This window comes from Periplaneta americana, chromosome 10 (assembly GCF_040183065.1).
Source record: "Periplaneta americana isolate PAMFEO1 chromosome 10, P.americana_PAMFEO1_priV1, whole genome shotgun sequence".
NCBI classification, from domain to species: domain Eukaryota; kingdom Metazoa; phylum Arthropoda; class Insecta; order Blattodea; family Blattidae; genus Periplaneta; species Periplaneta americana.
In genome coordinates, this window is record NC_091126.1 from 44718675 (window position 1) to 44735421 (window position 16747).

Here is a 16747-nt window from a genome sequence, read left to right on the forward strand (position 1 = left end):
GGTCTTTGTATCTAACCATAGCTACTCAGTTATGTGTATTGATCAACTCAAATTAGGAATATCACAATTCAGCATTACAAGTTAAGAATGTCAGAGAGAAGAGCAACACCACTATTTGCAAAGAAGAATTTGAAGTTATAGTTCGTGTGAGGGCTTGAAAGACAAAATTGTCGCTGTTTGTACTGGCAATGAAAGAAATATCATTCAAGCTGAAAGAGTAAAAGTGCAACAATTTTCAGCGCACTGCCCATATTCTATAATTGAGTTTAAATATAGCTGTTAAGGACGCATTTATCGAAAATTTACTTTCAAAATGTAGGAAAATAGATATTTTAAACATAGCCTTTATCTAGAAAATCAGCTTATTCGAAAACTAAAAGAACTGAGCTTTTAGGCCATATAAACTGAAACATGACATGGTTACTATGTAGAATAGCACATATTTCATGATCAAGAGCCTAGTGAAAGCTATAAGGAGTGTTACAGACTTGATAGAAAAAATGGTTTTCTGCGTTAAACCATGTTTAGAAATACCAGACCTTCTTGGTAGTAGTAAATATGTGAGAGGTAGTTTTGTATTCTTAGCAGTAGCACATTTCAGATTGTCTAAGTTCTTCCAATGTCAAACCCGGGTATATAACCAGAATTCAAAGGGCTACTGTAGAAGATTTAATGGAGAGGTAAATGAGTGGAGTAATTTAGAAACACGCTAGGAATCTACAGCTCTTGATCCTAGACTTAAATATCTTAGATACAGTGGAAGGGAACAGGGAATGTGTGTAGAAAAGTTCAGAGAGAGGCGTAGACAGCACACAAATTCCCGTACAATCATGCAGCAAGAAGTGGAAGCTGCATTTTGAGAGTGAAAAAGACGATCAAGATTCTGGTCATGCCCTTTCAGTTTCGACTTCGACATCACTTGCAGTGGAGATCACAGTCTACAAGATGTTGCTGGAACTATTAGATGATTTTACAGATGCTCTGCAGTGGTAGACTAGGTTATTTTTTATAACACTTTATCAACATGTCAGGTTATTTAGCGTCTGAATGAGATGAAGGTGATAATGCTGGTGAAATGAGGCCGGGGTCCAGCACCGAAAGTTATCCAGCATTTCCTCATATTGGGTTGAGGGAAAACCCTGGAAAAAACCTCAACCAGGTAACTTGCCCCGACCGGGATTCGAACCCGGGCCACCTGGTTTCACAGCCAGATGCACTAACTGTTACTCCACAGGTGGACCTGCAGTGGTAGGAAAGACATTCTGTTAAACTTCCACATCTTGCAGGCATACCAAAAAAATTTCTTTTCCATTCCAGCTATTTAAGTCCCCATGAGTTTTCAGTGATGTTGGAAATATTGTTAGTTTTTTTTTCTAGTAGGTTATTTTACGACGCTTTATCAACATCTTAGGTTATTTAGCGTCTGAATGAGATGAAGGTGATAATGTCGGTGAAATGAGTCCGGGGTCCAGCACCGAAACTTATCCAGCATTTGCTCATATTGGGTTGAGGGAAAACCCCGGAAAAAACCTCAACCAGGTAACTTGCCCCGACCGGGATTCGAACCCGGGCCACCTGGTTTCACAGCCAGATGCACTAACTGTTACTCCACAGGTGGACCTGCAGTGGTAGAAAAGACATTCTGTTAAACTTCCACATCTCGCAGGCATACCAAAAAAATTTCTTTTCCATTCCAGCTATTTAAGTCCCCATGAGTTTTCAGTGATGTTGGAAATATTGTTAGTTTTTTTTTTAGTAGGTTATTTTACGACGTTTTATCAACATCTTAGGTTATTTAGCGTCTGAATGAGATGAAGGTGATAATGCCGGTGAAATGAGTCTGGGGTCCAGCACCGAAACTTATCCAGCATTTGTTCATATTGGGTTGAGGGAAAACCCCGGAAAAACCTCAATCAGGTAACTTTCCCCGACTGGGAATCGAACCCGGGCCACCTGGTTTCGCGGCCAGACGCGCTGACTGTTACTCCACAGCTGTGGACGAAATATTGTTAGTAAGAGAAGAGTGGTTCTTACTTCTGAACATGTCAATGTACAAAAGTTTTTAAAGTCCTGGAGCTAAGAAATGTGACTAAGTGTAAACTGGACAAATTTGTTTTTCAAACTTTATACATATACAAGTGCCACTGCTTAATTATTTTCGATATGCATCAATACAATTTAAAATATTTGTAAAATTATGTATTCTTTATGGCATATGGAATTGTTATAGAATGACATTAGGTCCTTCTGTTTTAACTTACACTGTTTAAAACTGATTGAAATTTGATTAATCAATCGAATGCATTCAGTGAAACGATCACAATTTGTATTCAATTGACAGCTCTAATAATGATATTCCTCAAAATAACTTAAAACTGAACTGTTGCCAACCAGACAGGAACTTTATTTTAAGGTTGTATAAAACTCTGATACAATATAGAAGCTGGTTTTTCATAAAAGGAACCCTGCTGTTCCATTCAGACCTATTTGATCCAAATTAAATTTTATCCAGTGATACAAATATAATACTTTGACATACTGCTTTACAAATTCGTATTTCTCAGGCAGTATGTGAACTGCCTAATGAAAAAAAAAATTGTTTTAATAAAGTTAAGCACATTTATTACTAATTTAATGTTCAGGTCAATATGACTGTAAAGGAAAATAAGCAAATATAACATCTGCAGAGCAACTAAAGCACATATATACATTACGGTTACATTGTTGACACTCTTATCATCAGACTGTGGAATTTCGGTTCCTACACAGTATCAGGACCGAAAATCTGTTGCCTGTTTACCACATTACCACAATCATTACAGATTTGTACACACAGAAATCTATGTTTATACAAAGCTTCTGCTCTGCAGTAACATGTCCATATCAGCATACAAAGTGGCAGAGCATACCTATAGTGTTTCGAAATCAAGTGAATTACCTGCTGTGGTAGATGCATCTGATAGTCTAAAATCATACAAGTAATAAAAGTGAAAGTAGAAATTTGGAAGGTGAAGGCTGGTTCACAATAAACCAGGAACGGAAATAATCTATACTAATAATAAATCTGTAGCCGAAATTTTTCTGGTAATTTTCGATTTTACAAAAATAATTGATCCTAACATATATAATTAACCACCCTGAAACCGAAAATAGTTTTTTTTTTTTTTTTTAATTTTTGTTTGTATGTCTGTCTGTCTGTCTGGATGTTTGTTACTTTTTCACGTGATAATGGCTGAACCGATTTATATGAAAATTGGAATATAAATTAAGTTCGCTGTAACTTAAGATTTTAAGCTATACGTTATTTAAAAGGGGGGTTATAAGGGGGCCTGAATTAAATAAATCGAAATATCTCGCTTATTATTGATTTTTGTGAAATATGTTACATAACAAAAGTTTCTTTAAAAATGATTTCCGATAAGTTTTATTCCTTGCAAAAGTTTGATGGGACTGTTATTTAATGAGATAAATGTGTTTTAAAATTAAAATACAATGACATCTAAGGTGGTGTAATGAAATGAAAACAAATTACTACGTCTACAAGGGGCCTTTGACAACAACAATCGAAAGCTATGAAACATAGCCTACAGAGAATGTTTCTGTGTTTGTATGAAGTAATATCGAAAGCTAAATTAACCGATTTGTATAATTAATTATTATTTCACCATTGGAAAGTGTAGTTTCTCTAGATGGACATAATGCTATAATGTTATTACAGTAAGTTCTGAGTGCTGTCTGGACCAAAATGACCGCATTTTAATTATTTAAATACAATTTAAATTAAGTAACATATTAAACGATTTATTCTTCTATCAAACATAAATGTTCCCTGGATCAAACGTCCTATTTTAATTATGTAATTACTTTATATTTATTCCTAACAGGTGCAGCAGAGCGCACGGGTACGGCTAATGTTAAAATAAATGTATTTAATTGTGAGCATTCACAATAGTTAATTGTGAATGCTCACATTTAAATATATTTTAACACTATTTCTGTTCTCATTCCTGGTTTATTCTGGACCAGCCTTGACTGTAAAACTGTTTTGAATTCTGTTGCTGCAACTCGTATTCTATCAAAGTTTTCATATGTTTGATTCAGAATGAAATCATAGGCTTAACAAACATTATAGCGCTTATATTGTATTACTGTTATTAGTGACCCATTTTAGGCAAATGGTTTCTTGAAATATTTGTCACTTTTGTAATGACAATTCTACAAATTTTTAAATATATCAATTAATAACAACATACATGTTTCATAACACGGTAGGCAGCCTCAGATCTTTATCTGCCAGCTCAAAAATTGTATGAACAAAAAGTAAAATCGTCATATAAATCTAAAAAATTGTCTTTTTTAAACGTGTAAGCTTTTATGAAACACAAAACCGTCTATAGACCTATGTAAACTTTGACGATTTCCTGTTACCTGTAAAATTGTAACTTTTATGAACAAGAGCAAAAAATATATTATAATAATAATAATAATAATAATAATAATAATAATAATAATAATAATAATATCAAGAAACACACATGTTGTGTGGTCTTACAAATGATCTTACACAATCTCACTTGTAACTACTTTCACAACTGCAGACAACTGCATCTAGAACAAATATGACTATTTGTGATTATACACAACAAACCTGAACTTCCACGGCAAATAACAAGAACATACATAGTTCAACATTTTATTTCACTGAGGACACAAGAGTAATATTTTTTCCAAAGAAGAACAAAAATGTTGTTCCATAACGTCATAAATACTTTCCATCATGACAAAGACACCAATGTAACACAGCTGACACAAAACCATATATTTTATTACATTATAATGCAACAAAAGCTTCTTTAGACACTTGAGCAGCTTGTAAGTGTATAGATCTGTAAAAGAAAAAAAACTGCTCGGGAAGAGTAATAGATCGATGGCTAAGAAGTGATACCTTGTGCATGTAAATCTGCAGGTGAATCAAACAACTGTTTTAAAAACTAATTTTTCTCAAAATAGACAAACTTTTTATACAGGGTGATTCAAGGGGAGTTACTGCCACTTGCGGAGCATATTTCCAAACACATTGTGGGCAAAAAAAAATCATATAAACAGGATTCTATTCTCAATATTTTCAGAGTTAACACTAGTTTGAAGTTGTTTGTAAAATACTACTCCCTCTGTTCCAAAATATGGTATAGAAATATGTCATTTATTCTGTTCCAAATTATGGTATACATTTGTTAAAGTTCTCAGTAATATAATGTAACTTTAATACATACATTTTCTAGATACTTGTTTGATAAATTAACATAAGAGAAACAAATAAAGTGCATTTCATTCTGTGTGATGTCAAATTAATAAAACAAAAACAAACATTGTTTTGAGAGAGACAAATTAACATAAAAACTGCACAAAAAAAAATACAACTCATTTTTATACGACTGTTGTGCCTTACATGTTTATTCAAAATTGACTGGGTTGGTGTTCAATTTTCTGCAACAGGAACACCAGAGCAGGTGCCCATTTGATTTCTGTTCATAATGAATTATTTAAATATTATAGTTTGATGCACTACAGAATACTAGAAACATTCACAACTGCTCCGTCTGATAGTCACTTCACTACTGAACAGAATACCACACTGTGAAACATTTCGTTTGTGCATTCACAATAATCAAACTTGTTTTGTTTGTTACTATACAATATTTTGGAATGGAGGGAGTATTATTATTTAGTTTTAAGGGTAAAAGAATATTACAAATAAAGAATGAACTATTCAGGAGTATCATTTCTTTAATTAGCTAGGATTCTGAAGCTAAAAATGTGTTGTGAATTTCATAGTTGCTTCGTACAGAATTTTTTTTTTTTCGATTTTAGCTACGAAATTAAATTTTTCTTATGCACTTATCACAAAAATTATTACAAATCACGCCACTCTCCTAAATCCTTTAAGACTGTACATTAGGATGCAGAATTAAAGTGTAAGGAATCAAGTTCATAAAGTCATGTGACATAACAATTGTTGCGATAAGTGCATAAGAATGATGTAATTTTAGTTAAAAATTGAAAAACAAAATCTGCACAAAGCAATTAACAACACATTTTCAGTTTCAGAACACTAGCCAATTAAAGAAATGACATTTCTGAATAGTTCATTCTTTATCTGTAATATTCTTTTACCCTTGCAACTAAAGAAAAAAGGTATTTTACTAACAACTTCAAATTAGTGTAACTCTGAAAATAATGAGATTGGGATACATGATTATATGAGATCTTTTGCTCAGAATGTCTTCAGAAATAAGCTCCATAAGTGGTGATAAGTCCTCGTGAATCACCCTCTGTATGTTTCTGCTTTGCAAGATGATCTACACGAGGACAAAATATTAGATAACTCTCCAACTTTGTGAACATAATAATGTAGTTAATCGAAATAATACTGTAGTTAAACTAAATGACTATTTTTGAAGATACAAGGTATCACTACATAGCCACCGATACATACATATATTGTAATTTGCTTAACATATCTGCCTACAATGAATTTGTATTGTGGACTTCAATAAATCCAAAATGGAATGGAAAAAAAGAGAGAGAGAGAGAACTTGTTTTAAAAAAGGGGAGATTTATAGACTTAGAGAAATCACTTATTCAGGAGCATTTTCACAAAACTCGCTAACTACAAAATTTTCAACTTTGAGATTTTTATGATCCATATGGTTTTGGATCAGGAGAATCCAATGTCGCTATCAGAAATGAGTTAAACCTGGAAACTACAGCAGCAACTTGAAAGTTACACATTTTTTTCTTCAAAATCCAATACATACAGAATGGAGAGTTTTAGCATAACTTGCAATTTACAAGAGGCGAGTTAATTTTATTAATAATAGATACTGTATTGAGTAACTGTTTTTATCTTGCGGTCATACTGGTTAAATTCTGAAGGACTTGCGTTTACTTTCAATGTTAGCTCAATATAAGCACACTGTTCATTTTTGTGGTGTCTTTCTGAATACTGTATGACCTGTGCCAGTGACTTAAAATATTGGCGTCGAAATTTCGATCTTTCTGTAGCCAGGATTCACATCTCAGTGTCCTCATTTGAGCAGTTTTACTGTGAGTGAAACACCACTCATTTTTCAATACAGTTAATAATAATTATTAATCTGTTATGTATTATTAATTAGTTCCTGCAGCTATGTTTTGTGCACTAGTTCTAAGTATTTATACAAGAGCTAGACTAAACTACAAACTTGCTGGTCTGAGCTGCACTTATCTCTACACTAAGGCAACATCTGTCCCGCCGATGGGGAGATGTCAGCAAGGTTCACTGCAATGTGCACTGTCTCACCTATGAATTTTGAAAGTGTGAACCCGCGTTAAATAAACGATAGTATGGCATGTCGTGATGTTGCCAGGACAGATAGTTTCACTGCAGTGTGATACCTGTTTTTTTTTAACTTGAAAACATATTACTATACTCAATTTTTTTTTTTTTTTGCCTTTTATGACAGAATGCTTCAAAATAAACTGATTAAATCTTGTGGAATGATGGTAATTTTCCTGAGAAACTGAACACAAGCTTAAACTGTGATGGAATATGGAGACATTAGAAAGATGTATAAAAGAAAAAAACTGCTAATGAAGGTCTAATAAACATGTGATTTTAGACATTCTGCAGAGCGCCCCTGGCTTTTTATGTCAAGATTGCTTCAAAACAAACAGATAAAACCTTGACGAAAGATGGTAATGCTCCTTAGAAACTGGACATAAGCTTAAGTTGTAATGGAATATGGTATCGGATAGCTACATTATTACAAATATGTATAAAAGGAAAACCCCAAAGCACCAATGAAAGTCTAAATAATGTGATTTGAGGCATTTTGCAAAGGGCCCTCCCACATATGCAACTGAATAATATGTTTGTATTAAAATAACTGGCACTTAGTGTTTACCATATTGAATAATATGTTTGTTCCAGCAAGCAATTCAGAACGCGTTATGAGCTAATATCGGATATCTTTCAACTCATGCGCTGAGTATGTTCTCATAACTAGTTCGGGATTTTACATTGTTACGTTTTTTGAACTGTTCTTTTACAGCCTTCGGAGTTTCTTCTCAGATTATATTCATCTTCCGAACTTAGTCATAAAATATCACCTTCCAAATCCACTCATGATTGACAATTTTTTAATTTTAACCTACCCAGTCTCGAATCCTATTTTTAGCCTCAACCTCAGATTAAGCCATCTGTGTATGCATCAGCCGTTCAAAATTCCCAGTTCTCCCTCTTAATCAAGAACGCATTTTGTGAAAATTCCTGAAATTGATTAATTTTTTTCAATGATATTAAATCATAGAAAAGAAAATTCGTGACATTAATTTTTTCAATGATATAATTTAATAAAATAATGTTCAAAATACTGTAACCTATTCCAATTTAAGGTGCCAATTTGTAATAATTTTTAGAGGAAAAAATCCTTCGTGATATAGATGTATTTAAAAAAGATTTTCACCCTGTTTTCCAGAAAACAAGTTTTGTGAAAACGCCCCTCAATTATGCTTCAATACCTTCGAGATTACACATGTCAGGGATGCAGGTGTCATGTAACGTAAATAGAAAACTACAAAGAAAAGGTCATGACGAGACGTTAAAATTTTCTTCAACAATACCCAGTGGTGTCAAGAGTAATAGCTGTAAATTCTGTCCATCAAAGAAAAACAATAAAACAAACTGCAACATATCTGCAGTGCTTGGGAAAAGTGACATAAGTCAAGTCTCCACAAACCTTTTTTGATCATTTATTGACAACTTACGGAACATCTGCTCGCTTGGAAAAAGAGACATAAGTATTTCTCCCATTACAATAATTCATACAGAAAAAAATCAAATCGACATAAACCAGTGTGAGTTGCCAATAAATTATCAAAAAAGGTTTGTGAAAACTGACTTATGTCACTTTTCCCAAGCACTGCAGATATTATTGCCCCACTTTAAATGACAATATGATAGGTCTGAGATTTATTTCAATATTGACGCAAAGTGATTTTGCTTAAACAATTATTTTTCATAATGATTTGTACATATAGTAAAATCGCTCAGAACCGGCAATATCAAAACAATGGCACTTTTGGCTGGGCCAAAAAAAAAAAAAAACACACACACAGATGTTTAATCTGCTGCATTGCCACAGCCTGTGACGACTCAGTGTTGTCACATTAGGAACTTTGCACGAACTCTCTTGTTCAGTGAACATTCAAAACTAAAATTAGGGTATCATCTGTATTGTGTGATGTGTTTTAATAACGAAAATCCACACAGTTTTTATGTTATTTAGTTATGATCAAGTATTGAGAAAGGAGCTTCACATGGCTGCAGTGTTAACAGTTGGTATCATAAAACACCAACAGGTAATTTTTTTAAATATTCATTCAATTATCCGGCAAAATTTCATATATGGAACTAGCCTGGTCCCCTTAGTGCCTGTTAAGAGGGATTCTACTGTATATTAAATCTAATCATAAATATGTATCGAGTTATTAATTCCTTAAAGTGTTCAAATCTCTCAGTAAGTCACATGGACCCAAACAATGTAAGTGTGCAGCAAATGTGAACAGAACAGCAGGGTTAAAATAGCAGATAGTAAATTCAAGAAATTATCATCATATGTAAGGAACATATCCATAAAAATAAAACAAGTACATAATCATAAAGAAAAGCTGAACACATATTTCCAGCATATAGTAAATGCCATTTTCTGGCTTTCTGGATGAATTGGTCTCCTCAAGTAACAAAGATGTTAGAGTTGAGCATACTTCAACTGTACCGATCTGATATTCAATTTACTTTTCTGAGGTCAAGGGTTTTATAATTGATATCCTATACTTAATGTATGGTGAATTTAAAAATATAACATTATGTTCAATCAGGTCAGGTTTTTTTAATCAAAATTTTTGGGAAGTATTACAGAAACTAATCATGTTAACAGTTATGAAACTATGATGTGTCACAAAGCAGACTGACACATCACATGTACATTAAATATACGAAGAGTCCAGGGGAAAAGCCTGGTAAGTTTCTGTTTTTGATGTAAAAGCTCAGGTAGTGTATATTCATACAGTTTTACTTACAAAATAAGAATCTGGGGCCTATTTCATAAAACTTGACAATTGTAAATATGTCATTCTGAGAAGTATGAAATGACTCTACAAAATGTCAAATTTCTGTTCCATAAAACATTCCGTCTGTCAGGAAAAATCGTGACAATTTTTCAGATTCCTGTTTCGTAAAAGTTTTACCATGACAGGTAAAATTTTACAATTTGTCAAGACTTTTCTGACATATTTCATTTTATGAAACACAAAAGTGTCGATTCATTTTTTGGAAATTCTGACAACTCATGTTTTTAATGTCACAGAAAGTTGACAATTTATTGTTGCCATAGTTGGGCTATATTGTAATTGGTATGGATTTTAGGGAAAATACTTTAAGTGTCATGTTTAATACTAATAGCAGTAGAAAAAATGATTATAGGGGAACCACATAGGACACAGGTTTTTAAAGAAAGGATAAATCTAAATTATATTTTCAGTGAGTTTGTAACCATAGATAAATGTTGTATTAGCAAAACAACACTTGATCCAAAATAATTATGTGTTCTTACACTTAACTGCTGATGCATATAGCTTATCGAAATCATTCTACAGCTTTTCATAAGAGCAGCCAATTTGCAAGAGTTGATGGAATTATCGATGTGTCCTTGATTAAAAAAAAATGGATACTTCCTTTGAAAATGAGGCTACATTCGTTGATAGAAGTGTCGTTGCTTCCCCAGTAAAATTTAGAATCGTAATTTTCTCGTTGTTCATAATTGAATTTCTAGTGATGGTTACTAATTTCAACAATTCAATAATAGTGCACATTATAGATCATCCGATCAGCTTGTTTCATATCGATTACTGTTATAAAAACATAAACTGAATAAGAAATAATTTGCTATCAATCTTACATATTTACACATACTTTATCTGTCATTGTCATGTTTATGAAACACCGTTGAGAATTCACAAATTGTATTTATCAAAGCAAGTAAGAGCTGCAGAAAACAAATACTACAATATTCTAACATATCTGTAGAACTGTCATGATTGTAGGACTTGTCAGTTTTATGAAACAGGGCCCTAATTAGTCTAGAGAAATTTGAAAAATAACCCAAAGACAATAGAATATAATGGGTCTTGAAACTTTTAATTTGTCCTCCTCTAAAAGCAGTAAAATGTGACTCCAAGTTTTCCCCTGGACTCTTCATATAAATACAGTTAATATGGAAGAAAAGGCCTTTTCTAGAGCTTTTGTTTATGTTTCAAATCTAGAAAATTAAACTTGAAGCACTGGTCATAGCTGGCAACTCAGTAGGAGGGAGCGCCGGGGACAAGGTGACTGTTTCTCGCAGCTGCAGTCAATCTTGGCTTGAGCTTTTTGGGCAATCATAGGAGCCCAGAATACAAATACGCTGTTGGGGATCTCCTGTGGAGCTTCCAGGCTCTTGGTGCACCTGTGTTCATGAAGACACACTTCCTCAGCTTGCATTTAGATTACTTTCCTGAAAACGTTTAGAATTAAAATGAGGAGCAAGGTGAGTGGTTGCTTTCATAGAGATATCCGAGTGATGGAAGAGAGGTATCAGGTTTGCAGGGATGTGAACATGCTTGCAGACTATTGCTAGTGTCTCAAGAGATGTTCCAGATGCAAAACACACACACGAATAAAGGGCCTTTCTTCCACCGAAACCTTAATCAGCAAGATTTCATAACTATTTTATTTATTTCTGAGATATTTGAGGGGGAGAAAAAAAAAAAAAAAAAAAAAAAAAAAAAAAAAAAAAAACCAGGTAGCAATAAAGTCTGACCTGAGCAAAATGAGCTGCATTTCTCAATTCAGCATGCGCTAAGTATCACAGAACAGCTATAAAACTCTCTACCTCAAAAATGACGTAGTTCAGTGCTGCAATATGAAACGCTTGAGGACAGACATTATACATCTTCAATAAGACGCCCATCATTTTCTGTGGAAGACTTTTAAAATTATATACTTTTTTTTTCTTCCAAGTAGTAGTTTTCTTTTTGTATGTCATTTGAGCATCCTGATTCAAGTTTCTTTTCATCCACACTTTCCAATTTTTCCAGTTTCTAGCTTGATGATGATCATTTGTAAGCTCTGTAACAATCACATTCTCTATGAAATGTGACACTGTATTCTAAGTGTCAGCTGACATTTCATAATTTCGTAAACAATTATCTGATATTTTATTTGAACTTTGGAGGAGACTGTCATCCAATAACTAATCAACAGAGTAACACTCTGTTCCTCCTACTCGAATACCATTCTGAGAATTATTCAGGTACTTAAATATTTTAACAGTCTTTGATCGATTTGTTGAATTGGAGGACTGTACATCATTATGTGACTATGCATCCTCAATATGATCATCACGGACATCTGATAACTTCGTAAAAGTAAACAAACCTGGAATTTCTTCCTAAGCGTCATCTTTTCTTTTGTGAGTCTTTGAGCGTTTTGATCTGGAATGTCCTTTTTTGCCACTTCTTGATCTCTTACGTTTAACACCCTTCTTCGCCTTACCAGATCCAGTTGCTGCACTCCCATTATTCTTTGAATGTGGACGCCTTAGAAAACCAAGATTAGCACCCGATGCTGATGTCCCAGGGACATTTAGATCAAAGCTACCTTGATTCCTCTCATTTTCTTCCTCTTCAAATTTCTTCTTCCAAAGCTGCGACCACCATTCCGAGTTTATGAATTCTGGTTCATCACCAGATGCCCAAAGGGGGGCGAAGTACGACTCAAGTAATACAGAGTCTATATCTTTTGCTTCCTCATCCTCCTCCTCCTCTTCCTCGTCGTCATCGTCGTCATCCTCGTCCTCCTCCTCTTCATCTTCCATTATCTGATCTTCTATTTCTTCATCCTCGTCGTCATCATCATCATCATCATCATCATCATCATCATCATCATCATCATCTGAATCTTCCTCTGAATCATCATCTGAATCTTCATCTGAATCTCCATCTTCATCTTCAACCTTCAATGAACTGACATCTGGCTTGGTCTCTGGTGGTTCTGGATCCTTGTCTGGAGGTTCTTGCTTTATCCTCAATATTCTCGATGCGTTTTCTGAATTTAATGGAAGGTCTCTGACTGGATCTAGTTCTGATGGTACTGTTGTATGCCAAACTGATAAAGATGAAATGTTGTTTCCTTGGGCGGAAAATGCATTCTCTGTTTCTGTCGAATTATCTGCAGCATTCTGTGAATATGCTGAACTTGTTAAAGAAGCGCCTCTTCCTAACTGTTGTGGCGTCTTACTTTGCATTGATGTATCTGTTGTATTTCGGGAATGTCCAAATCTCCTTGAAGGGATACTTCTTCCACAAGAGGACGGGCTTTCTTCCTGTAACCTCTGTCCTTCTGGCTTTGGCCAACAGAATCTCTTTTCACGGTATTTTGAATACCGTGATGATGGTGCTGCACCCCTTATTTCTGTTGAAGAATGTGGATTCGTTGACCTTATTTCAGGAAAGTGTGTTGTATGTGTTGACAAATTTGGTCTTATATTGTATTGTGCATGTGGTGGTGCCAATAGTTGTGCTGGTGCCAGACTCCTTACTTCTGCTGAAGAATGTTGATTCGTTTGTGATCTCATTGGAGAAGAGAGTCGTGCTGACATTAGTGGTATCCTTGGACGGTATTGTGCATCCTGTGATGGTGATGGTGGTGGTGGTGGTGGTGGTGCTGCATCCCTTATTTCTGGATTCGTTGATGATCCCACTACAGAAGTGCGTCCTACAGGAGCCGATGATTGTTGTGGTTGTGATCTGCTTTCTGTTTGTGCTGAGACATCCGGCGTCTGTGGAATAATTCTGGTGCTATGACCAGAAGCAACATTAGAAGACACCCTGGGTGAAACTAGGCACACTCTTTCAGGCAAAACATTTCTTGGAAAAACATTTCTATTTAGTGGTCGTGAAGAGCTACGATTTTGGAGCCCAGATGCACCTTCATTAAGTACTATAGGCCTATTCACATTCTGATTAGTTGATGAATTATTCCTGTCAGCATTTCTTTCCAAACCTGAGGAGTTCTGTGTTCCTGCATCATTATTGCATCTTGGGTCCCTTGTCTCTTCTTCATTGAATTCTCTTGACCACGCACTCATTTCTCTTCTATTAAAACTCCTGTGATATCCCTCAAGGAGTCTAAGCCAGGCTTCTACTTCTACATTCACACCTTCTATGTTATCGACACAGTGATGACGAGTTAATGGTTGTGAAGAGCAACGTTCTTGGGGCACAGATGCACTTTCATTATTACCAATGTCGGATGCATTCACATTTTGATTACTTGACAAAGAATATCTACCAGAATTTCTTTCCAAATCTGTGGCATCTTTTCCTATGTTGGAGTTGTGTGTTCCTACACCATTATAATTGCAACTTGGGTCCCTCATCTCACATTCATTGAAGTCTCTTGGCCTTGTACTAATTTCTCTGTTGTTAATATTCCTGCGATATCCCTCAAGGAGTCTAAGCCAATCTTCTACTTCTACATTCACACCTGCTATGTTACCGACACTGTGATCACGAGTTAATGGCCATGAAAAGCAACGTTCTTGGGGCACAGATGCTCTTTCATTATTACCAATGTCGGATGTATTCACATTCTGATTACTTGACAAAGAATCCCTATCAGAATTTCTTTCCAAATCTGTGACATCTTTCCCTGTGTTGATTTCTCTTCTGTTAATATCCATGTGATATTCCTCAAGGATCATTTGCAAGGCTTCTGCTTGTCCATCCAAATCTGCATTACAGACAGTGTGGTGCTGAGTTAATGGTCGTGAAGAGGAACGTTCATGGGGCACAGATGCTCTTTCATTATTACCAATGTCGGATGTATTCACATTCTGATTACCTGACAAAGAATCCCTATCAGAATTTCTTTCCAAATCTGTGGCATCTTTTCCTGTGTTGGAGTTGTGTGTTCCCACATCATTAAAATTGCAACTTGGGTTCCTCATCTCACGTTCATCAAAGTCTCTTGGCCTTGCACTGATTTCTCTTCTGTTAATATCCATGTCATATTCCTCAAGGAACATTTGCAAGGCTTCTGCTTGTACATCCAAATCTACATTACTGACAGTGTGATGTTGAGTTAACGGTCGTGAAGAGGAATGTTCTTGGGGCACAGATGCTCTTTCATTATTACCAATGACGGATGTATTCACATTCTGATTACTTGACAAAGGATCCCCATTAGGATTTCTTTCCAAACATGTGGCATCTCTTCTTGTGTTGGAATTGTGTGTTCCTGCACCATTACAATTGTATCTTGAGTTTCTAGCCTTAAATTCAGCAATAAAGTTTCTTAGCTTCTTATGCAGTTCTTGAATTTTCCTCAGCCGTTCCAGACAATATCTACGCAAGGCTCGCTCTTCTCCACTTATGCTTTGTATATGGTGAATGAATTCCCAAATAGGAATATCGCTGTCTTCTGATTCTTTCGGCATATTTCCCCACCTCTTCACAGCTTAAAAGGTTCGTATTCTTTTTGTGTTAGAGTGGCATTCTTTCATACTCCTTTCAATCTCTGAAAAAAAAAACAGAAAAAAGAAAAAGAAAATAGAATCATTATTCACAAGTTATGATCCATGCGCGCACATACACACTATGGAGACTAATTTATTATCCATTTAAAAATGACTAATTATTTAATTTATTTAGTCAGTGCTTCATGCCTGTGACAAAACTTGTATGATAGGTGTTAAATACACCTTTATTTACGAAAAGCAGATATTAATATAACAGCATTATTAACCCATTAACGCCCAAATTATTTTTATTAAAAAAAAAAAAACGAAAATAATATATCTACTTCATAAATTTAATCCATAAGATGCCAAGAATATGTTTTGTTTATTCTGCTGTGCACCAAGTAGCTGAAAATCATCCGGTCTATAAATAGACCGCTGGGCACTTATGATATCTGCGTATTCATTTGCAATAAAGTAAATATATTTTTTGTGTATTTAATGTAGTATAACCAGAAACATTTACACCAATGTAAATAAATTTATTTATGATAATTTTAGTATTTAATGCAACAATACAATGCTGCAGCAATAATGAAACACATTTATTTTAGTAATATCTGTCTTTACCGAGTGTGGTAAGGCTCAAAGCATCTTTGACAGAGAGTTTCATCACACCTCTTGGGGAATGTTACTGGTCTGCATTTACACCATTCCATCCGGCAGTGTTTCTGAGAAGGTCATTTTGCCATGAAATGACCTCTACTACTCGTATCTATCCTCATACCAAATTTCACTCCTCGAGGTGATGAAATAGGGCGCTCCATTCTCTTGCAGTTCGAAAACATCTAGAGATATTAAACAGCCAAGCATCGTCGGAATTCAAGTAGGTCCAGGAAGTTTCGTCCATGTATTTCTCTGTAGACAATCCAACCATTTACTATAGCCATATCCAGCATTCTGACTAAGAGATCTCAGTATCACTTTTTTCCATGGATTGAAGTGGCATATTTCCCTGCTAACCAATCATGATGGTCCACTCCACTCATGTACTTACTGTATTTCTTTATAACTTATGAAGTAACGGTTAGCGCATCTGGCCACGAAACCAGGTGGCCCGGGTTTGATTCCAGTCGGGGCAAGTTACT

At 34.9% G+C, this 16747-nt stretch overlaps 1 protein-coding gene across 6 annotated transcripts in view; it reads right to left on the reverse strand.

Annotated features, from left to right (window-relative positions):
* Positions 1–16747, reverse strand: part of LOC138707625 (uncharacterized) — a 50442-nt gene that overhangs the window by 12509 nt on the left and 21186 nt on the right. For 2 of the 6 annotated variants that reach the window (XR_011334295.1, XR_011334297.1), the window contains one exon: positions 2382–11594. The exons of 1 other annotated variant lie outside the window; for it this stretch is intronic. Coding sequence is in view for 2 of the 5 variants with exons in the window: in XM_069837289.1 (XP_069693390.1) it covers positions 12531–15578 (3048 nt within the window). In the remaining 3 variants the exon portion in view is untranslated. Of the gene's footprint in view, positions 1–2381; positions 11595–11846; positions 15659–16747 lie in introns of those variants that run through there. 3 more of the 6 variants (XM_069837289.1, XM_069837290.1, XR_011334296.1) reach the window with 2 other exon arrangements.